The sequence below is a fragment of the Oncorhynchus clarkii genome, chromosome 26 (assembly GCF_045791955.1).
Source record: "Oncorhynchus clarkii lewisi isolate Uvic-CL-2024 chromosome 26, UVic_Ocla_1.0, whole genome shotgun sequence".
NCBI classification, from domain to species: Eukaryota; Metazoa; Chordata; class Actinopteri; order Salmoniformes; family Salmonidae; genus Oncorhynchus; species Oncorhynchus clarkii.
In genome coordinates, this window is record NC_092172.1 from 33,890,174 (window position 1) to 33,916,762 (window position 26,589).

At 44.4% G+C, this 26,589-nt stretch overlaps 1 protein-coding gene across 4 annotated transcripts in view; it reads right to left on the bottom strand.

The window, feature by feature from the left end:
• Positions 1–24,907, bottom strand: part of LOC139384485 (interleukin 16) — a 54,583-nt gene extending 29,676 nt beyond the window's left edge. For 2 of the 4 annotated variants that reach the window (XM_071129277.1, XM_071129276.1), the window contains exons 1-5: positions 24,668–24,743; positions 13,369–13,621; positions 12,913–13,183; positions 2,136–2,278; positions 46–214 (exon numbers count right to left, since the gene is read on the bottom strand). In XM_071129277.1, coding sequence (XP_070985378.1) covers positions 46–214; positions 2,136–2,278; positions 12,913–13,183; positions 13,369–13,514 — 729 coding nt within the window. In that variant the 5' untranslated portion in view covers positions 13,515–13,621; positions 24,668–24,743. Of the gene's footprint in view, positions 1–45; positions 215–2,135; positions 2,279–12,912; positions 13,184–13,368; positions 13,622–24,367 lie in introns of all 4 variants that reach the window. The other 2 variants (XM_071129275.1, XM_071129274.1) reach the window with 2 other exon arrangements.
• Positions 24,908–26,589: the final 1,682 nt, after the last annotated feature.

The window sequence follows — 26,589 nt, forward strand, 5'->3', positions numbered from 1 at the left end:
TTCTTCATTTCAGCAACAGAACAAGTGGGATGTGAGTGGTACTACCTCACTGTAGGCTGTTATGTGGCTGTTCCTGGAGACGGCCTGCCTCCCTCCCTCCCCCTCTGTCCTTGCAGCATGGCCGTTCTTGGCCTGCCTCTCCCCCTCTGTCCTGGCATGGCCGTTCAGACACTGTCCGTTAAAAGGTGCAGGCTTGTCTGTACTCTGAAGGTAACTGGTCCAGGAGAGGCAGGAAGAAAGACACAGTTAGACAGAAGCTTTTCTCTGAGAACTAAACACAACAAAATAGCCACTGTTGTTTGGCAGTGTGGGTGCATTAGCCAGTACACTTTGGCAATCTGCTGCATGCATTCCCCCAAACTGATGTACACAAGACTTGGTACGGCCATCTTAGAAAAACCATGAACTGACAGGTATAATGCACTATGCTAACAGCCGTGTTGAATCAGTTCAAAATGTATTACATAGAAAGCCATAACATAATAATAATAAACCTGAAAGGGATACTTCTGGATTTTGGCCATGAGGTCCCTTATCCACCTCCCCAGAATCAGATGAACTCATGGATACCATCTGTATGTCTCTGTGTCCAGTATGAAGCATGCTAGTAGATACCCATAGACTTCCAGTAACTGCACTAATGCTAGTTATTATTGGCTCGCAAAAGTACCTCTAAGATCCTTCATGCTGGACACAGAGACATACAAATATTATCCATGAGTTTATCTGACTCTGGGGAAGTATGACCAAAAGTATGTGGACACCAGCTCACTGAACATCTCATTACATATTCATGGGCATTAATATGGAGTTGGTCCCCCCTTCCCACTTCTGGGAAGGTTTTTTATTAGATGTTGGAACATTGCATTGTTGGGACTTGCTTCCATTCAGCCACAACAGTATCAGTGAGTCTGGACACTGCTGTTGGGCGATAAGGCCAGGCTCGCAGGCAGCGTTCCAATTCATCCCAAAGGTGTTCGATGGGGTTGAGGTAAGTTGGTAGGTAAGCTAAATTGTTGCCACAACCTTGGAAGCACAGAATCATCTAGAACAGTGGTTCCCAACCAGGGGTACTAGGCTTGGCCTATCCTCAGGGGTTACATGAGAAGACTCATGAGACCATAGGTCTACTGATAAAATGCACATGAGGGGGTATTTCAGGGGCCCCCCGGGCAGAGCAAAATTCAGTTGGTGGTACAGTAAGCAAAACAGTTGGGAACCACTGGCCTAGAATGTCATTGTATGCTGAAGCAATAAGATTTCCCTTCACTGGAACTAAGGAGCCTAGTCCGAACCATGAAAAACAGCCCCAGACCATTATTCCTCCTCCGCCAAACTTTACAGTATGCATTGGGGCAGGATGCATTCTTTTGGCATCCACCAAATCCAGATTAGTTGGACTGCCAGATGGTGAAGCGTGATTCATCACTCCAGAGAATGCGTTTCCACTGCTTCAGAGTCAAATGTCAGCAAGCTTTACACCATTCCAGCCGACGCTTGGCATTGCGCATGGTGATCTTAGGCTTGTGTGTGGCTGCTCGGCTATGGAAACCCATTCCATGAAGCTCCCGACGAACAGTTATTGTGCTGACGTTGCTTCCCGAGGCAGTTTGGAACCCGGTAGTGAGTGTTGCAACCGAGGACAGATGATTTTTACGTGCTTGAGCACATGGCGGTCCCGTTATGTGAGCTTGTGTGGCCTACCACTTTGCGGCTGAGCCGTTGTTGCTCCTAAACGTTTCCACTTCACAATAACAGCACTTACAGTTGACCGGGCAGCTCTAGCAGGGCAGAAATTTGACGAACTGACTTGTTGGAAAGATGGCATCCTATGATGGTGCCACGTTGAAAGTCTCTGAGCTCTTCAGTAAGGCCATTCTACTGCCAATGTCTATGGAGATTGCATGGCTGTGTGCTCGATTTTACTCACCTGTCAGCAACGGGTGTGGCTGAAATAGCCAAATCCACTCATTTGAAGGGGTGTCCACATACTTTTGTATATATAGTGTATATAAAGAACCTCATTGATATAATCCCGACGTGTCCCTTTAAGAAAACATTATAAAGGCACAGACATGCTTACAACAAGTCATAAAGCATTATAGCAGTCTGCTTATATCTGTATGGCTTGTTACCTGTGTCCATCCCCTCCTCCCTTCCTCCCTCGCTCCACACTGGGTTCTTTGTCCTCCGTCTGGGGGCTGCTATCGCCAGTCTGTCGGCCCAGACCCTCCTCACCCGCCCCCGTCGTTACACACATCCTCCAGATACTGCTCTCCTGCACCAATAGGACAGATAGTTAGCACAAGGGGATATCTAGGCAGGGGTAGAATTATCCTGTGCCAATAGGACAGAGCGTTAGGACAAGGGGGCTATCTATGCAGGGACAGTACTCTCCTGCTCCAATACAGTCCCAGGAGAGATGAGGTTCCAACATGCTCAACTTTGTTTTCTTCAAATCAAATCAGATGTTATTAGTCACATGCGCCGAATACAACAGGTTTACAACCTTACATTGAAATGCTTACTTACGAGCCACTAACCAACAATACAGTACAAATAAGAATAAGAAAGAAAAGTAATAAGCAATTAAAGAGCGGCAGTAAAATAACAATAGCGAGACTATATACAGGGGGTACTGGTACAGAGTCAATGTGGAGACTATATACAGGGGGGTACTGGTACAGAGTCAATGTGGAGACTATATACAGGGGGGTACTGGTACAGAGTCAATGTGGAGACTATATACAGGGGGGTACTGGTACAGAGTCAATGTGGAGGCTATATACAGGGGGGTACCGGTACAGAGTCAATGTGGAGGCTATATACAGGGGGGTACTGGTACAGAGTCAATGTGGAGACTATATACAGGGGGGTACCGGTACAGAGTCAATGTGGAGACTATATACAGGGGGTACCGGTACAGAGTCAATGTGGAGACTATATACAGGGGGTACTGGTACAGAGTCAATGTGGAGACTATATACAGGGGGGAACCGGTACAGAGTCAATGTGGAGACTATATACAGGGGGTATCGGTACAGAGTCAATGTGGAGACTATATACAGGGGGGTACCAGTACACAGTCAATGTGGAGACTATATACAGGGGGTACTGGTACAGAGTCAATGTGGAGACTATATACAGGGGGGTACCGGTACAGAGTCAATGTGGAGACTATATACAGGAGGGTACCGGTACAGAGTCAATGTGGAGACTATATACAGGGGGTACTGGTACAGAGTCAATGTGGAGACTATATACAGGGGGGAACCGGTACAGAGTCAATGTGGAGACTATATACAGGGGGTATCGGTACAGAGTCAATGTGGAGACTATATACAGGGGGGTACCGGTACACAGTCAATGTGGAGACTATATACAGGGGGTACTGGTACAGAGTCAATGTGGAGACTATATACAGGGGGGTACCGGTACAGAGTCAATGTGGAGACTATATACAGGGGGGTACCGGTACAGAGTCAATGTGGAGACTATATACAGGGGGGTACTGGTACAGAGTCAATGTGGAGACTATATACAGGGGGGTACTGGTACAGAGTCAATGTGGAGACTATATACAGGGGGGTACCGGTACAGAGTCAATGTGGAGGCTATATACAGGGGGGTACCGGTACAGAGTCAATGTGGAGACTATATACAGGGGGGAACCGGTACAGAGTCAATGTGGAGACTATATACAGGGGGGTACCGGTACAGAGTCAATGTGGAGACTATATACAGGGGGGTACCGGTACAGAGTCAATGTGGAGGCTATATACAGGGGGGTACCGGTACAGAGTCAATGTGGAGACTATATACAGGGGGGTACCGGTACAGAGTCAATGTGGAGGCTATATACAGGGGGTACCGGTACAGAGTCAATGTGGAGACTATATACAGGGGGGTACCGGTACAGAGTCAATGTGGAGGCTATATACAGGGGGTACCGGTACAGAGTCAATGTGGAGGCTATATACAGGGGGGTACCGGTACAGAGTCAATGTGGAGGCTATATACAGGGGGTACCGGTACAGAGTCAATGTGGAGGCTATATACAGGGGGGTACCGGTACAGAGTCAATGTGGAGACTATATACAGGGGGGTACCGGTACAGAGTCAATGTGGAGGCTATATACAGGGGGTACCGGTACAGAGTCAATGTGGAGGCTATATACAGGGGGTACCGGTACAGAGTCAATGTGGAGGCTATATACAGGGGGGTACTGGTACAGAGTCAATGTGGAGACTATATACAGGGGGGAACCGGTACAGAGTCAATGTGGAGGCTATATACAGGGGGGTACCGGTACAGAGTCAATGTGGAGACTATATACAGGGGGGTACCGGTACAGAGTCAATGTGGAGACTATATACAGGGGGGTACCAGTACACAGTCAATGTGGAGACTATATACAGGGGGGTACCGGTACAGAGTCAATGTGGAGGCTATATACAGGGGGTACCGGTACAGAGTCAATGTGGAGGCTATATACAGGGGGGTACCGGTACAGAGTCAATGTGGAGACTATATACAGGGGGGTACCGGTACAGAGTCAATGTGGAGGCTATATACAGGGGGTACCGGTACAGAGTCAATGTGGAGGCCATATACAGGGGGTACCGGTACAGAGTCAATGTGGAGGCTATATACAGGGGGGTACTGGTACAGAGTCAATGTGGAGACTATATACAGGGGGGAACCGGTACAGAGTCAATGTGGAGGCTATATACAGGGGGGTACCGGTACAGAGTCAATGTGGAGACTATATACAGGGGGGTACCGGTACAGAGTCAATGTGGAGACTATATACAGGGGGGTACCAGTACACAGTCAATGTGGAGGCTATATACAGGGGGGTACCGGTACAGAGTCAATGTGGAGACTATATACAGGGGGGTACCGGTACAGAGTCAATGTGGAGGCTATATACAGGGGGGTACCAGTACACAGTCAATGTGGAGGCTATATACAGGGGGGGTACCGGTACAGAGTCAATGTGGAGACTATATACAGGGGGGTACAGGTACAGAGTCAATGTGGAGACTATATACAGGAGGGTACCGGTACAGAGTCAATGTGGAGACTATATACAGGGGGGTACCGGTACAGAGTCAATGTGGAGACTATATACAGGGGGGTACCGGTACAGAGTCAATGTGGAGACTATATACAGGGGGGTACCGGTACAGAGTCAATGTGGAGGCTATATACAGGGGGGTACCGGTACAGAGTCAATGTGGAGGCTATATACAGGGGGGTACCGGTACAGAGTCAATGTGGAGGCTATATACAGGGGGGTACCGGTACAGAGTCAATGTGGAGACTATATACAGGGGGGTACCGGTACAGAGTCAATGTGGAGGGTATATACAGGGGGGTACCGGTACAGAGTCAATGTGGAGACTATATACAGGGGGGTACCGGTACAGAGTCAATGTGGAGACTATATACAGGGGGGTACCGGTACAGAGTCAATGTGGAGGCTATATACAGGGGGGTACCGGTACAGAGTAAATGTAGAGACTATATACAGGGGGGTACCGGTACAGAGTCAATGTGCAGGGGCACCGGTTAGTCGAGATAATTGAGGTACATGTAGGTAGAGTTATTAAAGTGACTATACATAGATTATAACAACAGAGAGTAGCAGGTGTGTAAAAGGGTGGGTGGGGGCAATGCAAATAGTCTGGGTAGCCATTTGATTAGATGTTCAGGAGTCTTGTGGCTTGGGGGTAGAAGCTGTTTAGAAACCTCTTGGACCTAGACTTGGCATTCCGGTACTGCTTGCAGTGCGGTAGCAGAAAGAACCGTCTATAACTAGGGCCTTCCTCTGACACCGCCTGGTATAGAGGTTCCTGGAGGCAGGAAGCTTGGCCCAAGTGATGTACTTGGCCGTATGCACTACCCTCTGTAGTGCCGTGCGGTCGGAGGCCGAACAGTTACCATACCAGGCAGTGATGCAACCAGGATACTCTCGATGGTGCAGATGTAGAACTTTTTGAGGATCTGAGGACCCATGCCAAATCTTTTCAGTCTCCTGAGGGGGAATAGGTTTTGTCGTGCCCTTTTCACGACTGTCTTGGTGTGCTTGGACCATGTTAGTTTGTTGGTGATGTGGACACCAAGGAACTTGAAGCTCTAAACCTGCTCCACTACAGCCCCATCAATGAGAATGGGGGCGTGCTCGGCCCTCTTTTTCCTGTAGTCCAATATCATCTCCTTTGTCTTGATCACGTTGAGGGAGAGGTTGTTGTCCTGGCACCACACAGCCAGGTCTCTGACCTCCTCCTTATAGGCTGTCTCGTCCTTGTTGTTGATCAGGCCTACCACTGTTGTGTCATCGGCAAACTAAATGATGGTGTTGGAGTTGTGCCTGGTCATGCTGTCATGAGTGAACAGGGAGTACAGGAGGGGACTAAGTACACACCCCTGAGGGGCCCGTGTTGAGGATCACTGTGGCGGATGTGTTGTTACCTACCCTTACCACCTGGGGGCGGCCCGTCAGGAAGTCCAGGATTCAGTTGCAGAGGGAGGTGTTTAGTCCCAGGGTCCTTAGCTTATTGCTGAGCTTTGAGGGCACTATGGTGTTGAACGCTGAGCTGTAGTCAATTAATAGCATTCTCACATAGGTGCTCCTTTTGTCCAGGTGGGAAAGAGCAGTGTGGAGTGCAATAGACATTGCATCATCTGTGGATCTGTTGGGGTGGTATGCAAATTGGAGTGGATCTAGGGCTTCTGGGATAATGGTGTTGATGTGAGCCATGACCAACCTTTCAAAGCATTTCATGGCTACAGACGTGAGTGCTACGGGCTGGTAGTCATTTAGGCAGGCTACCTTAGTGTTCTTGGGCACAGGGACTATGGTGGTCTGCTTAAAACATGCTGGTATTACAGACTCGGACAGGGAGAGGTTGAAAATGTCAGTGAAGACACTTGCCAGGTGGTCAGCGCATGCTCGCAGTACATGTCCTGGTAATCCGTGTGGCCCTGCGGCCTTCTAAATGTTGACCTGTTTAAAGGTCTTACTCACATCGGCTGTGGAGAGCATGAGCACACAGTCTTCTGGAACAGCTGGTGCTCTCATGCATGTTTCAGTGTTATTTGCCTCGAAGCGAGCATAGAAGACGTTTAGCTCGTCTGATAGGCTCGTGTCACTGGGCAGCTCTCGGCTGTGCTTTTCATTTGTAGTCTGTATGGTTTGCAAGTCCTGCCACATCCGATGAGCATCAGAGCCGGTGTAGTACAATTCGATATTAATCCTGAATTGATGCTTTTGCCTGTTTAACAGTTCGTCGGAGGGCATAGCAGGATTTCTTATAAGCTTCCGGGTCTAGCTCCTTGAAAGCGGCAGCTCTAGCCTTTAGCTCACTGCTGATGTTGCCTGTCATCCATGGCTTCTGGTTGGGGTATGTACGTATGGTGACTGTGGGGACGACGTCATCGATGCACTTATTGATGAAGCCAATGACTGATATGGTGTACTGCTCAATGCCATCGGAGCAATCCCGGAACATATTCCAGTCTGTGCTGGCAAAACAGTCCTGTAGTTTAGCATCTGCTTCATCTGACCACTTTTTATTGATCGAATCAATGGTGCTTCCTGCTTAAATTTTTGCCTGTAATCAGGAGGATATAATTATGGTCAGATTTGCCAAATGGAGGGTGAGGGAGAGTTGTCTATGTGTCTCTGTGTGTGGAGTAAAGGTGGTCCAGAGTTGTTTCCCCTCTGATTGCACATTTAACATGCTGATAGGAATTTGGTAAGACCAATTTAAGTTTCCCTGTATTAAAGTTCCCGGCCACTATGAGCACCGCCTCTGGGTTGAGCGTTTTCCTGTTTGCTTATGACGGAATACAACTAATTGAGTGCGGTCATAGTGTCAGCCTCAGTCTGTGGTGGTATGTAGACAGCTACGAAAAACCCAGATAAAAACTCTCTAGGAAGATGGTGTGGTCTACAGCTTATCATGAGATACTCTACCTCAGATGAGCAAAACTAGCAAAAAACTGCTAGCAGAATGGATGGCAGTGGGGTTTTTCCGATCGCCTACAAATTCTCAGAAGGCAGCCCGCCCTCTGGCGCAAATGACGCGGATCTGGGCCTGTTCCCGGGAAAGCTGTATATCATTCGCATTGGGCTTGTCAGACTCGTTAAACGAAAAATTGGATTCTGCCAGGTCGTTGTGAGTAATCACCGTTCTGATGTCCAGAAGTTATTTTTGGTCATAAGAGACGATAGCAGCAACATTATGTACAAATTAAGTTACAAAATAAGTTACAAACAACATAAAGAAACAAACAAAAAAACACAATTGGATAGGAACACGTAAAACGTCAGCCTACTTCTCCGGCGCCATTCATTAGACAAGGGTGTTATAAGTCAAGGAGCGATACAAGTATGTGAAAAGGCTAGCACTCAGTTGATGAAGCTGCATTATGCTGATTTGAATGGTTCATATGGATGGTTTCAACATATCACGATAGCATAAAATATGTTTGTTCAGAGAGTAAAATCAGGGAAGTTGGGGATGGATCTTCAGAGGGGTTAAGGCAACACATTGCCTGGAACAAAGCTAATTTGACCATTAGGGCCACCGTATAACTTTAGGGCCACTGTACATATACTGCGTATGTATCGAGCAGCTAAGAGTAGGAGTGCTGATCTAGGATCAGGTCACCCCTATCTGTATTATCTTATTCATCGTGATCTAAAAGGCAAAGCTGATCCTAAATCAGCTCTCCTACTCTGAGACGTTAGATACATATGGCACCCCTGGCCTTTTCTTACACCAACACAGTCCAGTCCAGCAGAGCCAACACAAGGGCACCTCTATGCAGTGTTATAAAAGCCAGCTTTATGACCAAATCAAGACCTTGAGTTAACGGGTTGACAGCTTCAGAACAAATAGCAGAGTAGTAGAGCGTTTATAGGTCTATGAACTGTACCACAGTGTGTGTAAGTTAACTTTATGAGACAACCACTAGTGTGTTTAGGCTCCTTTTTAAAGAGAACCATATGATTAACTTAAATCTAACAAGACATTGTCCTTATGAAATGCAGGAGCCATGTTTGGAACCATAGTAAAGGTATTGCCCCACACCCACTATGGCTTCACATTGTTTGAGGTAAAATGCTGTAGTCTGACTGTGGGGTGCAGTGGCTGAGTCTGGTCTGGTGGGTGAAACAGTAACCTGCAGCACAAGGAACCCCCTCTTTATATCTCCTTCAATGTTCAATAATCAACCATATTTTTGTAGGACAGTTTTTATATGACAGCCTTCCACTTCAGTATCAACAAATGAATTATTAATGAGTTGAAATGGAATCCACCTAACATGGAATCCACCGAATCCACCTTGATGAGTAGAGTTCATTCATGAACTTTAGAGTAACCTTGGGGTTCTCTCTGAATGTACATAGGATCACATTGTCTTGTGACATAGTCCTCATGTTACACTAATGATGAAGTAAGTAGCGTTCATTCATTCATGAAGTCTGATTTATGTTCTGCTACTGAACAGTACTTCCAGACATCAATCTGACTGAAGGTTGGCCTGAACAGAATCAGTCTGCTACAGAACAGTACTTCCTGACATCAATCTGACTGAAGGTTGGCCTGAACAGAATCAGTCTGCTATGGAACAGGACTTCCTGACATCAATCTGGCTGAAGGTCGGCCTGAATAGAATCAGTCTGCTACAGAACACTACTTCCTGACATCAATCTGACTGAAGGTTGGCCTGAACAGAATCAGTCTGCTATGGAACAGTACTTCCTGACATCAATCTGGCTGAAGGTTGGCCTGAACAGAATCAGTCTGCTACAGAACACTACTTCCTGACATCAATCTGGCTGAAGGTTGGCCTGAACAGAATCAGTCTGCTATGGAACAGGACTTCCTGACATCAATCTGGCTGAAGGTCGGCCTGAATAGAATCAGTCTGCTATGGAACAGGACTTCCTGACATCAATCTGGCTGAAGGTCGGCCTGAACAGAATCAGTCTGCTATGGAACAGGACTTCCTGACATCGATCTGACTGAAGGTTGGCCTGAATAGAATCAGTCTGCTATGGAAAAGTACTTCCTGACATCAATCTGACTGAAGGTTGGCCTGAATAGAATCAGTCTGCTATGGAACACTATTTCCTGACATCAATGTGACTGAAGGTTGGCCTGAACAGAATCAGTCTGCTACAGAACACTACTTCCTGACATCAATCTGACTGAAGGTTGGCCTGAACATAATCAGTCTGCTATGGAACACTATTTCCTGACATCAATCTGACTGAAGGTTGGCCTGAACAGAATCAGTCTGCTATGGAACACTATTTCCTGACATCAATCTGGCTGAAGTTTGGCCTGAATAGAATCAGTCTGCTACATAACAGTAGTTATTGACATCAATCTGACTGAAGGTTGGCCTGAACAGAATCAGTCTGCTACAGAACACTACTTCCTGACATCAATCTGGCTGAAGGTTGGCCTGAACAGAATCAGTCTGCTACAGAACAGGACTTCCTGACATCAATCTGGCTGAAGGTCGGCCTGAACAGAATCAGTCTGCTACAGAACACTACTTCCTGACATCAATCTGGCTGAAGTTTGGCCTGAACAGAATCAGTCTGCTACAGAACACTACTTCCTGACATCAATCTGGCTGAAGGTTGGCCTGAACAGAATCAGTCTGCTACAGAACACTACTTCCTGACATCAATCTGGCTGAAGGTTGGCCTGAACAGAATCAGTCTGCTACAGAACACTACTTCCTGACATCAATCTGGCTGAAGGTTGGCCTGAACAGAATCAGTCTGCTATGGAACACTACTTCCTGACATCAATCTGGCTGAAGGTTGGCCTGAACAGAATCAGTCTGCTACAGAACACTACTTCCTGACATCAATCTGGCTGAAGGTTGGCCTGAACAGAATCAGTCTGCTACAGAACAGTACTTCCTGACATCAATCTGGCTGAAGGTTGGCCTGAATAGAATCAGTCTGCTACAGAACAGTACTTCCTGACATCAATCTGGCTGAAGGTTGGCCTGAACAGAATCAGTCTGCTACAGAACAGTACTTCCTGACATCAATCTGGCTGAAGGTTGGCCTGAATAGAATCAGTCTGCTACAGAACACTACTTCCTGACATCAATCTGGCTGAAGTTTGGCCTGAACAGAATCAGTCTGCTACAGAACAGGACTTCCTGACATCAATCTGGCTGAAGGTCGGCCTGAATAGAATCAGTCTGCTACAGAACACTACTTCCTGACATCAATCTGGCTGAAGGTTGGCCTGAACAGAATCAGTCTGCTACAGAACACTACTTCCTGACATCAATCTGGCTGAAGGTTGGCCTGAACAGAATCAGTCTGCTACAGAACACTACTTCCTGACATCAATCTGGCTGAAGGTTGGCCTGAACAGAATCAGTCTGCTACAGAACACTACTTCCTGACATCAATCTGGCTGAAGGTTGGCCTGAACAGAATCAGTCTGCTACAGAACACTACTTCCTGACATCAATCTGGCTGAAGGTTGGCCTGAACAGAATCAGTCTGCTACAGAACACTACTTCCTGACATCAATCTGGCTGAAGGTTGGCCTGAATAGAATCAGTCTGCTACAGAACACTACTTCCTGACATCAATCTGGCTGAAGGTTGGCCTGAACAGAATCAGTCTGCTACAGAACACTACTTCCTGACATCAATCTGGCTGAAGATTGGCCTGAATAGAATCAGCCAGGTGAGTTCACAGCTACTGACAGACGTGAGGCTTTTATCTTATAACACACATGACACATGAGGAAGACTAACAGACCAGTCATAACCTCAAATAGGGGAGGGATGAAGGAACGAAGGGTGCATTTATTCATTATTTGAACATGGCCACATTGTCCCGAGGCTCTATGACATCAGTGCAATGTCCTCATAGCCTTGTGTTAGCAAGTTAGCATGTCTCTACTTCCACTATGGCCTAATGCCTCTCTCCCTCCCCTGGTTCACAACAACCACTGTCTTTGTGTGTGAGTTAAACAGGCCCAACAGCAGCACTCAGCCCTATGACACACAGGCCATGTGATTGTTGTTATGCATTTGCACAAGAAACACAGTCCAGACAGAGATGACTAGAGGAACACATTCCAGACTACATTATGGGCAGGACCAGAGTTCTTCATACTCTGGACTCAATCTTCAGATACAATACTGTGTTGTATATTTTTTCTCCTAAATGCTTTTCATATTGAGACGAAACCTAACTTGAGATCAACATGCATTATTCATTTCCCCCTCACAAATCTCCCATTGCCTTCAATGCATGATTTTTGAGAATGTCCGTGTTTCAAGTGAGTATCAGACCCCTTTTGAGCAACTAACACTCTCTACCCACCACACATAACAAGAAGGAAGTCATATGCTTTTGAAGGCCGGAGTGTTTAGCTTGTTTCCTCTTGGAGTAGCAGTGACAGCCTGAACTCTCAACATGTACGGTATGAACACGGTATGCTAATCCATCTTGATGCCTAGCTGTCAGATGAGAAATGATCTACATGTCTGACCACTACACTGCCTGGGGGACTGACATACATGTATTGTTTTTCCAGATTCATTAAGACTTCTTATCATAGTTATCCTAGTTAAGTAATACTGTGTTTGATGTGCATTAACAATTATTATGTGCATAAAAAATATTTTCACATTATTTCTACAAATGCATTGATAAAAATAGCCAATGCAAAGATAGCACTTAGTGCATAACAGTCATAATTCAGGACCAGGAGACATACATTGTTAATGCCACTTTGCAAACAGCAACCCTGTTGGCTTAGCGCCACATTATGATGTAATATATAATTGAAATGTCCAAACAAAACGCCATAATGTGATAAGCAAATTACCCCCATTCATACCTTGATACTGAAGGACCTCCTCATATTCCTCTTGTGTTCTCCTGTAGCCCTGAGTGTGTTGGTGGCCCCTACGGGTGGCTGTGTAGATGCCTGCATAGTTCCTCCACTCTCCTGTGGTCCTTCCTGGATCTTCTTCTGGGACCTCTCCACCTCCCTGTTCCCCTTCCCATCTCTCCCCAAGCCCCCGTCTCCCTTCCAGGCCTCCCCTGGCGGTCTCTCTTCGGGGCTGGGGCAGTCATCACTGGCTGTGGAGTGACAGAGGATCAGGGACCTGGAGGGAAGAAGAAGAAGAAGAAGTAAAGGGGAAAGGAGAAGGTAAACCGTTGCTACTGTACCTAGTATTCCAACCAAAAAGGCATTAGGCACCCAGCGAGGCTGTCCTGTAATTCCGCTACACGTTGGCTTTAACCAAATCAACCAGCCTGACGAGCTGTGTGCTACAAACACATTCCATACCTGGAGAGCATGGCTAGCTTCTTGGAGCGGTGGCTGTGGCTAGTGTTGGTGTTGTTGGTCTTCCCAGAGTCCCTGCCTCGCCTCTCCATCCTCCGAGCTGCTGCCGTGCTGGCTTTCCTCTTCTGGTAGGAGTATCTCTGGGGCATGGCCGTTAGAGTGTGTGTGTGTGCTGCGTGTGTGTGTGTGTGTGGTGCTAACACACTCTCACACACACTCCTCCCAGCCGGCACACAGGCTAATGGAGAGGGACACTCTGCAGGGAAATTCGAAAATTCAATTAGGAAGCCTGTCTGTGTGTGTGTATGTGTACGTGTGTATGTGTGTGTCTGCGTGCATCTGTGTGTGTGTGTGTCCGTGCGTCTGTGTGCTTGTGTGTGTCATAAGTGTTCTGAGAATCTTCTGAAGCAATAGTGGTGTTAGAGATAAGAGATCTTTTCTTCCCTGAAAACAGCAGCATGTTGCAGCTAGAGCCTCCTGAATATGACTCCTCACACTGCACACACATGCACGTGCAAACACAGACACGCATTAATATACACACGTGCACACACATGCACACATGGACACACACACCAAAGCTCCTTCCCACGGGATTTGAGGTCACGGATACCATGAACTTACAGTAACTACACTAACGGAGATCTGCACTGAGATTGATCTGGGCTCACAAAGTGCCTCCCAATTAGCTTTATGAGCCCTGGTGACAAGCAGTGTACTAAATAGGGAATAGGGTGCCATTTGGAGTGCATACCTTAGAATGGGAAAACCCCTACATAATAAAGTAAACAAACCAATACACATTTCAACTGATGCAGCTGCTACTGTTTATTATCTACCCTGTTGTCTAGTCACCTTATTCCTACACTCTTAGAAAAAAATTGTCCCAAAAGGGTTCTTCGGCTGTCCCCATAGGAGTACCCTTTTTTGTTCCAGGTAGAACCCTTTTGGGTTTCATGTAGAACCCTCTGGAACCAAAAATAGTTCTTCAAAGGGTTGTCCTCTGGGGACAGTCGAAGAACCCTTTAAGGTTCTAGATAGCACCTCTTTCTAAGAGTGTAGTTACATGTACAGTATCAGTCAAAAGTTTGGACACAGCTACTCATCAAGGGTTTTTCTTAATTGTTTCTATTTTCTAATGAACCGTCGTAATGATGACCCGTCGTTTCTCTTTGTTTATTAGAGCTGTTCTTGCCATAATATGGACTTGGTCTTTTACCAAATAGGGCTGTTTTATGTTTTTATAGAATTATAGTCCGGTAGTAATACCAGTGGAGAGTATTATTAGAATTAGAAGTATAGTCCCATAGTATAATAGTAGAGAGTACTTTTAGTGTTAGAATTATAGTCCAGTAGTAATAATAGTGGATAGTATTATTAGTATTGTATTAGAAGTATAGTCCCATAGTATAATAGTAGAGAGTATTATTAGTTTTAGAAGTATAGTCCAGTAGTAGTAGTAAGAGTTGGAAGTTGGTGTGTCTGTCACACTAATAGTAGAAGTGAAGGTCTCCTGACTAACTGCTTCTCTCTCACTATAACAGAGCTATATGATGACCCTGCATATGCATTATAGATGTTGCTTTAAGTGGATCTTTGTTTCACTCAAGTCAGAAACACTTATCTAAGTATACAGCAGTCTACATACAGCGGGCTACATACAGCAGGCTACATACAGCAGGCAACATACAAAAGGCCTCATACAGCAGGCTACATTCAGCAGGCAACATACAGAAGGCTACATACAGCAGGCTACATACAGCAGGCTACATACAGCAGGCAACATACAGAAGGCTACATACAGCAGGCTACAGTACATACAGCAGGTTACATACAGCAGGCTACATACAGCAGGCTACATACAGCAGGCAACATACAGAAGGCTACATACAGCAGGCTACATACAGCAGGCTACATACAGAAGGCTACATACAGCAGGCTACATACAGCAGGCAACATACAGAAGGCTACATACAGAAGGCTACATACAGCAGGCTACATACAGCAGGCTACATACAGCAGGCAACATACAGAAGGCTACATACAGCAGGCTACAGTACATACAGCAGGTTACATACAGCAGGCTACATACAGCAGGCTACATACAGCAGGCAACATACAGAAGGCTACATACAGCAGGCTACATACAGCAGGCTACATACAGCAGGCTACATACAGCAGGCAACATACAGAAGGCTACATACAGAAGGCTACATACAGCAGGTTACATACAGCAGGCTACATACAGCAGGCTACATACATTGTGTACTGAGATATGACATTGTGTAAAACAAATATTTGAAGATTTTCTGCACAGTATGTTTATTAGCTAGCCAGTCAGTTTAAGTGGAATGATTCCAATAATTGTTCAACATAACTACCAATATGCCAACATTCCATACAGACAATGCTGTCAGTCCTCAGCCATACCCTGGCTGAAATCAGTTGATGATAGTACTGAGACAAGTTGTAAATGCTGTCAGTCCTCAGCCATACCCTGGCTGAAATCAGTTGATGGTAGTACTGAGACAAGTTGTAAATGCTGTCAGTCCTCAGCCATACCCTGGCTGAAATCAGTTGATGGTAGTACTGAGACAAGTTGTAAATGCTGTCAGTCCTCAGCCATACCCTGGCTGAAATCAGTTGATGGTAGTACTGAGACAAGTTGTAAATGCTGTCAGTCCTCAGCCATACCCTGGCTGAAATCAGTTGATGGTAGTACTGAGACAAGTTGTAAATGCTGTCAGTCCTCAGCCATACCCTGGCTGAAATCAGTTGATGGTAGTACTGAGACAAGTTGTAAATGCTGTCAGTCCTCAGCCATACCCTGGCTGAAATCAGTTGATGATAGTACTGAGACAAGTTGCAAATGCTGTCAGTCCTCAGCCACACCCTGGCTGAAATCAGTTGATGGTAGTACTGAGACAAGTTGTAAATGCTGTCAGTCCTCAGCCACACCCTGGCTGAAATCAGTTGATGGTAGTACTGAGACAAGTTGTAAATGCTGTCAGTCCTCAGCCATACCCTGGCTGAAATCAGTTGATGATAGTACTGAGACAAGTTGCAAATGCTGTCAGTCCTCAGCCATACCCTGGCTGAAATCAGTTGATGGTAGTACTGAGACAAGTTGTAAATGCTGTAGGTCCTCAGCCACACCCTGGCTGAAATCAGTTGATGATAGTACTGAGACAAGTTGTAAATGCTGTCGGTCCTCAGCCACACCCTGGCTGAAATCAGTTGATGGTAGTACTGAGACAAGTTGTAAATGCTGTCAGTCCTCAGCCACACCCTGGCTGAAATCAGTTGATGGTAGTACTGAGACAAGTTGTAAATACTGTCAGTCCTCAGCCACACCCTGGCTGAAATCAGTTGATGATAGTACTGAGACAAGTTGTAAATGCTGTCAGTCCTCAGCCACACCCTGGCTGAAATCAGTTGATGGTAGTACTGAGACAAGTTGTAAATGCTGTCAGTCCTCAGCCACACCCTGGTTGAAATCAGTTGATGGTAGTACTGAGACAAGTTGTAAATGCAACAAGTACTGACACTGTATCATATTATAACAAAGTTTATTACAATAGCTTTCCAAGAAAACAAACATTGAAAGGGAAAGGTGGATACCTAGTCAGAATGTATTCAACTGAAATCTGACTTCCTCATTTAACCCAACCCCTCTGAGACAGTTGTGGTCTGTTTTTATATATTTTAGAGGCTATTTATACAGAAAATGTCTATAAAACCTGTGTCAACTGTATTTATAATCATATATTTTAGATTAAGGGATATCTATGCTCCTGCCCTATGGGCTGCTTACTTACTTATTTACTTTGCCAACAGTAATACAACCCCACTGTCATGCTTTGCTCTGTATTGTGTTGTTTGCTGTTGACTGCCATAAACAGACCCTTTCTCTGTATTGTTTTGTTTGCTGTTGACTGTTATGTACAGACTATTTCTCTGCTGTTGACTGTCATGTACAGACACTTTCTCTATATTATGTTGTTTGCTTTTGACTGTCATAAACAGACCATTTCTCTGAATTGTGTTGTTTGCTGTTGACTGTCATAAACAGACCCTTTCTCTTCATTGTGTTGTTTGCTGTTGACTGTCATAAACAGACCCTTTCTCTTCATTGTGTTGTTTGCTGTTGACTGTCATAAACAGACCCTTTCTCTTCATTGTGTTGTTTGCTGTTGACTGTCATAAACAGACCCTTTCTCTTCATTGTGTTGTTTGCTGTTGACTGTCATAAACAGACCCTTTCTCTTCATTGTGTTGTTTGCTGTTGACTGTCATAAACAGACCCTTTCTCTTCATTGTGTTGTTTGCTGTTGACTGTCATGTGAAGTCCTGACATAAACTGTAATCTCACGTCTCTACCACCGGTTTACAGCCAGAGAAGGGCATCCCATGACAAATGATTGTAGTTTTATATGTTTGAGGGGGGTGAGAAAGGTTGTTGAGCATGTGTGACTTTTGAAAGCATTGCCTCTTCAAAAATCAATCAACATTATTCAGCATTCTTTGAGGGAGTTCGATTAAGTCCGCCGGGCTATGGCCTGTGACGTGAATGGGGAAAAGCAGTGAGGAAGGAGCTCCCTTCTTAAATCCAACAGTCGGTCATGTTGTCAACAAGGCAGCATGATGCATCGTTCAGAAACATCTTTTTTCCATCAAATCTATGTTAGATTTTTTGTAACTAGTTTTCATTGGGAAGCAGATAAATCATTTTTATCAAAAGCAAACCCGTCTGTCTGCATGTAAAACCTCTACTCATCACTCCACCTGCTTAACCTTCGCCACTTTTGTTTCGAGACAACTTTGTGGTCGGCCAAAACGGGGCACCTGGCTCATGTCCAGGAGTGATCCTGGTTCCAGAACGAATGTAATCAACGCTAATCCGGTTCACCCCAGGGCAGGCCCAGGGCATAAGTAGAATCCCCTCATTCGTCGGGAGACATGAAAGTACGCATGATTGGTTGGTTGTTGTTCTGATGGTGTCACACAACCAATAAAAATGGCTATCAGTGCCACCTCAAAATAACATTGGGTACTCGATGTTCCCAGCCCAGTAAACGGCTATCAGTGCCACCTCAAAATAACATTGGGTACTCAATGTTCCCAGCCCAGTAAACGGCTATCAGTGCCACCTCAAAATAACATTGGGTACTCAATGTTCCCAGCCCAGTAAACGGCTATCAGTGCCGCCTCAAAATAACATTGGGTACTTGATGTTCCCAGCCCAGTAAACGGCTATCAGTGCCACCTCAAAATAACATTGGGTACTCAATGTTCCCAGCCCAGTAAACGGCTATCAGTGCCACCTCAAAATAACATTGGGTACTCAATGTTCCCAGCCCAGTAAACGGCTATCAGTGCCACCTCAAAATAACATTGGGTACTCAATGTTCCCAGCCCAGTAAACTAGATCATTTACAAAAAACTTCATTCATGGACCAACTGCAATAATGAAAGAAACCAGACAGCTTGGAATGTAAAATCATTCCATGGAGTCATCTGGAGAGAGAGCAATTCTCTGTAAATAATGCCTGTTAACAATGCTGGTCAATAATGCCTGTAAATAATGCCTGTAAATAATGCCTGTCAATAATGCCTGTAAATAATGTCTGTCAATAATGCCTGTAAATAATGCCTGTAAATAATGTCTGTCAATAATGCCTGTAAATAATGTCTGTCAATAATGCCTGTAAATAATGCCTGTAAATAATGTCTGTCAATAATGCCTGTCAATAATGCCTGTAAATAATGTCTGTCAATAATGCCTGTCAATAATGCCTGTCAATAATGCCTGTAAATAATGCCCAAGAATAGAAATAAAATATGACAAGTAAAAAAATGTATTAACAAACAGATGGAAAGGTAAGACTTTATGAGCCCTGTGTCATAAGGGTTACATAAGACTGTCATATCAATGACATAACATGTTATAAGAAATCCTGACTGACTGACAGGTCTCTCTCATGCTGAGTCTGGGTCTTCGTTTCCCCCTCTACACACACACACACACACACACACACACACACACACACACACACACACACACACACACACACACACACACACACACACAACCTTATCCCAGCCACATGTCTTAGGTTGCTTCCCTGCTCTCTGTGATCCCTGACCAAGGTCCACAAGAGCTGACTTCCACAGGAGCTGTGACTCCACATGCTGACAAACACCTCTCTGTATGGTGGTTGATACAACACTATGTTGTGATGTAACAGAAAGGTCTTCCAATAACAGACGGGAGGTTAAGTGGAAACCCCATGTGCCACACAAGTTGTTGTTTTTTTAAAGAGAATTGGGAGCTCTGATAATAGAAGGATGTTTGTCATTATTGTAATAATGAGGCAAGCAGCACACACACACACACACACACTTGCGTGCACACAGTCCCATTTAGTGTGTTTGCTGTAAATGCTTCAGGCTGGCTAATAATCCCTCAGATCAGATACAGTAGATAGACTGGAGACACAGATCTGCATCATGTTGAAGGTTTGTTGTTGAAGGTCTCCCTCTCTATCTTTCTCTGTTTACGGTTCACTGCTGCCCGAGACCCCTCTACCTCTCATCCCCACGTATCTTTCTCTCTCTCTTCTCTGTCTCTCCTCCCTTTCTTTATCTCTCACACTCTCTCTCTCTCTTCTCCCTCCTCTGTCTCTCCTCCCTTTCTCTCTCTCTCTCCTCCCCCTTCTCTCTCTCTCCCCCTCCCCTTCTCTGTCTCTGTCTCTCTGTCTCTCTCCCTCCTCTGTCTCTCCTCCCCTTTTCTATCTCTCCCTCCTCTGTCTCACCTCCCCTTCTCTATCTCTCTCTCTCTCTCTCTCTCTCCTCCCCCTTCTCTCTCTCTCCCCTTCTCTATCTCTGTCTCTCTCTTCCCCCCTTCTCTATCTCTGTCTCTCTCTTCCCCCCTTCTCTATATCTGTCTCTCTGTCTCTCTCTTCCCCCCTTCTCTATCTCTGTCTCTCTCTTCCCCCCTTCTCTATCTCTGTCTCTCTGTCTCTCTCTCTCTCTCTCCTCCCCCTTCTCTCTCTCTTCCCCCCTTCTCTGTCTCTGTCTCTCTCTGTCTCTCTCCCTCCTCTGTCTCACCTCCCCTTCTCTATCTCTGTCTCTCTCTTCCCCCCTTCTCTATCTCTGTCTCTCTCTTCCCCCCTCTCTATCTCTGTCTCTCTGTCTCTCTCTCTCTCCCCATGTTGGTTTGTGAGCACAGTAAACCCCACATGTACACGCACGCGCACACGCAACAAACTAACACACACACACACACACACACACACACACACACACACACACACACTGATGCTGACACAGCTTAAGCTTAAGGTCAACTTTCCTCTTCTAGACTGTTGACTTGACTTCTACTCAGGGTAGGGTATTAGTTAGTGCACTAGGTAGATATGAATGGCTTTTCCATTATTTGATTTCAGACAATTGGCTTTACCAAAGTGAAAGAATAGGTCTACAGGGTAGATGTGTCAGCAGTGACATGCCTGGGCCAACATTGACTCTGGTCTAGGTGCCTGACGTTACTACTTTACAGGACAGTCATTTGAAAGTAAAAAAAAGGGTTTTCATCAAAATGCATTTTTTACAGAAATTATTTCTTGTGATCTTTCATGTGCCTTAATAACAAACTAGTATGTGAAGTGTCAACACACACAAAAAAAATAATAATAATAATGAGCGTAATTGGTAAGAATTTTATCTTAACGTATACCTGCCAAACAAGAGGAGGATGGGCTCCTTCTTTAGATCTTGGTTTCCTCTCAAGGTAGTTAGTCTAAGGGAGGTTGTCCATAGCAGCCCCTGTACTGCTGCTGCTACCATATTTTTAGGGGTCAGGCCCAGGTTATTGTTAAGCACATTGACAGAAATGCATTTAGGAAAAAGCAATATACACATCTAATCATAGGATCTAGGTACTCAGCATGTACTGGCCAGGTTTTCAGTCGGTTCTATACTCCAGTACTTGGCGCTATTAGGCCCATAGAAATAGAATAACTAGAAGAGCCTTTCTCATTAAAGTCAATGTACCATGATGGGTGGACCGGTGGCCATATTGAGTGAACCCATGCCAGTCATTATATTTCTAGGCCCTTGCCAGGCACAGAGTTGGTGACTGTGTGTATTTATAGGTCTGTTTTGTATAATCCTCTGGTATAAGGTCACTTGTTTAAAGGACTTAAGGGAGAAACGTTCACTTCTTCCAGCAATGGAACAGCAGCACTACAGAGTGACTCGGAATTTCCTCTGACACGAATAAAGTCTATTGATGTAATGGGACACAGCAGTAACACTGTTTTAAGAACTTTGGATGGGGAAGAGAGAGCGCGAGAAAGAGAGGGCTGTATATGAAGCTGTGTGTGTGTGTGTGTGTGTGTGTGTGTGTGTGTGTGTGTGTGTGTGTGTGTGTGTGTGTGTGTGCGCTCACTAGTCGTGCATGCGTGAATGCCAGTGCTCTCACAGAAAACACATATTCTGTCCATAAGCTGCAGCGGTGAGCTGTCATTACTGAGTGCAATAGGACCTGATTCAGAGAGAAGGGGGGTGGGGGGGGGGACCTCTGCAGACGAGGGAGGCAAACAAAGTGTGTGTTGTTCCGTATTTACATGAGGTCTTTTTTCCTTCTGAGGGCAGCTTTGGTTAAAGGACATAACATTGTTTCATTTTCATAACTTTACAGTGTCTTCTGTCAAGTCACTCAATCATGGATAATGAATGTATTCCGATCCTGTCGCTGGATTTGGTTGGATTAGAATGAACTCCACATTTAAAGGGCCAATCTAGGATTGTCACATCCATTTTTTGACTTTTAAATGAATGATAAATAGCCATTGATTGTTGAAGAATATAACCAGTACATGCCATGAGCTCAGATCAACTATTAAAACTGTGATGTTGTAGGAATCCTAGATAGCCCTTTAATGTCATCATTTCTGGATGTTTACTTAAAGGACAATTCCACCCAAAAACTATATTTTGGTATTTGTTTCATTAGTCCATTGTTAATATAGTCCCAAAGTGTTTTGCATGTCAGCAATACAGTTTTCAAGATAAGATTTTGAAAGTTATATATCTTGAAAACGTTATTGCTGACATTTTGGGACAATATCAACAATGGACTAATGAAACAAATACCAAAATATAGTTTTGGGTGGAGTTTTCCTTTAAATGCAGTCTGGATAACTGTCAATTTAAGTTGTGTTGTGTGTTTATGTGGAATGCTAAGTATGCAGTGTATAACCAGAGTGTCCAGTCTGTGGCTAGCATGGGCTAGCATTCTTCGGCCAAAAATGTAATGTGTCCCTGTGTGTTAGCCAAGAGGAAACCTTGCCCATCCACCCCTGTATTCACTTGGCTATTTGTGTTTTTAAATATGTCTTCGAGCTGCTGTACACACAGTGTTACATAATTGGTCTACTCAGTGTGTGTGTATGTGTGTGTGTGTGTGTGTGTGTGTGTGTGTGTGTGTGTGTGTGTGTGTGTGTGTGTGTGTGTGTGTGTGTGTGTGTGTGTGTGTGTGTGTGTGTGTGTGTGTGTGTGTGTGTGTCTGTGTTTGTGTCCGCAAGAATAGTAAACAAACATAAATCTGACGAACTGGGTTAGGAGCTAGGTTTAGGGTTAGGGTTAAGGTTAAGTTTTGGGGTTGGGGTTGGGTTAAGAGTACGGGTAAGGGTTAGGTTTAGGGTTAGGCGTTAGGGAAAATAGGATTTTGAATGGGACTGAATTATGTGTCCCAACAAGGTTAGCGGTACAAGACTGTGTGTGTGCGTGTGTGCGTGATTCTGGGTGTGTGCGTGTGTGCGTGTGCATGATTGTATACACACATCCATCTCTCAAGGCCAACAAGTGCACCAAAGTATTTTATGGATCCCAGGAAAAGATTCCCGTGGAAAAGATTCCAAACTCTTCCTGAGTAATAGATTCCAAACTCTTCCTGAGGAATAGATTCCAAACTCTTCCTGAGTAATAGATTCCAAACTCTTCCTGAGTAATAGATTCCAAACTCTTCCTGAGGAATAGATTCCAAACTCTTCCTGAGGAATAGATTCCAAACTCTTGCTGAGGAATAGATTCAAACTCTTCCTGAGGAATAGATTCCAAACTCTTGCTGAGGAATAGATTCAAACTCTTCCTGAGGAATAGATTCAAGGCTCTTCCTGTGTAATAGATTCAAACTCTTCATGAGGAATAGATTCCAAACTCTTCCTGAGGAATAGATTCCAAACTCTTCCTGAGGAATAGATTCCAAACTCTTCCTGAGGAATAGATTCCAAACTCTTCCTGAGGAATAGATTCCAAACTCTTGCTGAGGAATAGATTCAAACTCTTCCTGAGGAATAGATTCCAAACTCTTGCTGAGGAATAGATTCCAAACTCTTCCTGAGGAATAGATTCCAAACTCTTCCTGAGGAATAGATTCCAAACTCTTCCTGAGGAATAGATTCAAACTCTTCCTTAGGAATAGATTCAAACTCTTCCTGAGGAATAGATTCAAGGCTCTTCCTGTGTAATAGATTCAAACTCTTCCTTAGGAATAGATTCCAAACTCTTCCTGAGTAATATATTCCAAACTCTTCCTGAGTAATAGATTCAAACTCTTCCTGAGGAATAGATTCCAAACTCTTGCTGAGGAATAGATTCAAACTCTTCCTTAGGAATAGATTCAAGGCTCTTCCTGTGTATCTTCATTACATAGACTTAAGTCATAACTTAAAGAATCACACATTACCAATATGATATTGCTGTGTGAATTACGATATGATATGGACAGTATTCTCTGTTAATATTCTTTGTAAAACAGACAACATCTGTCTTTTGGGTAATGGGAAAACATTTACACCACCTTAGTACGGTAAATAACAAAGAATTTCATAGAAAGAATTTCATAAAAATCATTATGGAAAAAGACACATTTTGGGAACAGTATCAATATATTCCAATTCAACCCTTGTATACAACGTGAGAGGTAAAAACTCACCATAGTCAATCATCATCTCTTTCCCACAGCAGCCATGCTGTCCAGGGGTTAACACCAGCGAACCCAGGGTTAGTTAGAGTTGTCCAGGGGTTAACACCAACGAACCCAAGGTTAGTAATAGTTGTCTAAGGGTTAACACCGGCAAACCCAGGGTTAGTTATAGTTGTCCAGTAATCCAGAGAAAGATGCTGAGACAGATGAGATCTCAAAGTAGGAAGACATTGCTTCTAGACACTGATCTGAGGTCAGTTTTTGTTAGATATCAGAGTTGATCCTAGATCTGTGCCTAAGGAGTTTTACCTTAAGCTGCTGTTTACCTCTGTTTAATACTTCTCTCCTCCACAGAGCATATCTGACATTTCTCTAAAAGCATGGTCAGAGGTTTAGTGAGTTAGATTGGGCATTTGTAACTACCGCCCTCCCTCCTAGCCTCCCTCCCTTCTCTCCCTCCTCGTCTGCCCTCCCTCCTTTTCCCAGCTGACTAGAGGACACAAGAGCTTGTCTCAGAGCTCCAGTCCTCCAAATCATTGGTCTTTTCCTGTGAGCCAAATCCAGAGAGGGAGCACTTAGTACTGTCTGACCTCACACCTACTCTGTGTCGCACAATGCTGCAGTCTTCACTGACTGTGTGTGGGTGTGTTTGGGGAGGGGATTGTGTGTGTGGTTGTGTGTGTGTGTAGTTGGGTCAGCCAGTGTCTGTTTGGGTATACTTTATATGTCTCTAAGGATGAATAGACGCTCTATAGCCAACATGTTCCTTTCAGGAACCACTTTATAAAGTATAGTTCTAGTTAGGGAAAGATATGCATAGAGTAGATCTGGTTAGAGAAACGTATGCTCAGAAAAGTCCTACAGAGGGAAAGTTATAGAGTCATCCTGGTGAGGGAAAGATGTACACTGTTCTAATAGTACTGATCAAAACAGTTAAAGACATACAGTTCTAATAGTACTGATCAAAACAGTTAAAGACATGCAGTTCTAATAGTACTGATCAAAACAGTTAAAGACATGCAGTTCTAACAGTACTGATCAAAACCGTTAAAGACATGCAGTTCTAACAGTACTGATCAAATCAAATCAAATCAAATGTATTTATATAGCCCTTCGTACATCAGCTGATATCTCAAAGTGCTGTACAGAAACCCAGCCTAAAACCCCAAACAGAAAGCAATGCAGGTGTAGAAGCACGGTGGCTAGGAAAAACTCCCTAGAAAGTCCAAAACCTAGGAAGAAACCTAGAGAGGAACCAAGCTATGGGGGGTGGCCGGTTGGAGAAACCAGGCTCTTCTGGCTGTGCCGGTTGGAGATTATAACAGAACATAGCCAAGATGTTCAAATGTTCATAAATGACCAGCATGGTCAAATAATAATAATCACAGGCAGAAATCAAAACAGTTTCAAGACATCAAAACCGTTAAAGACGTTCTAACAGTACTGATCAAAACAGTTAAAGACATACAGTTCTAAAACTGCGTCTTGTGAGCGAAGCGTACGTGTAGGTATGTACGGCAGGACCAAATCAGAAAGATAGGTAGGAGCAAGCCCATGTAATGCTTTGTAGGTTAGCAGTAAAATCTTGAAATCAGCCCTTGCCTTAACAGGAAGCCAGTGTAGGGAGGCAAGCACAGGAGTAATATGATCCATTTTTTGGGTTCTAGTCAGGATTTCAATACTGATCAAAACAGTTAAAGACATGCAGTTCTAATAGTACTGATCAAAACAGTTAAAGACATACAGTTCTAACAGTACTGATCAAAACCGTTAAAGACATACAGTTCTAATAGTACTGATCAAAACCGTTAAAGCCATACAGTTCTAATAGTACTGATCAAAACAGTTAAAGACATACAGTTCTAATAGTACTGATCAAAACAGTTAAAGACATACAGTTCTAATAGTACTGATCAAAACAGTTAAAGACATACAGTTCTAAAACAGTCAGTAATGATGATATACGAAGTAGTTTCCCTAACTAACAGGTCACAGCACAGTAAATATATTTTTATAATTGTACACAAATATATTTGTGACCTATGAATGGACTGTTGTTTCATATGTTTTAGGGCAGGGGACCCACAGATTGCTAAATACTGTAGGCTACTGTATATTTTACTCAGGGTCAGTGTAGACCAGACCTTCACAAGCATCTCTGCATGAATAAACCTGACCCCAATGAGCTCATGAACAGACAGGCAGTCTGCTAGAATGAATGAATAAAGTCT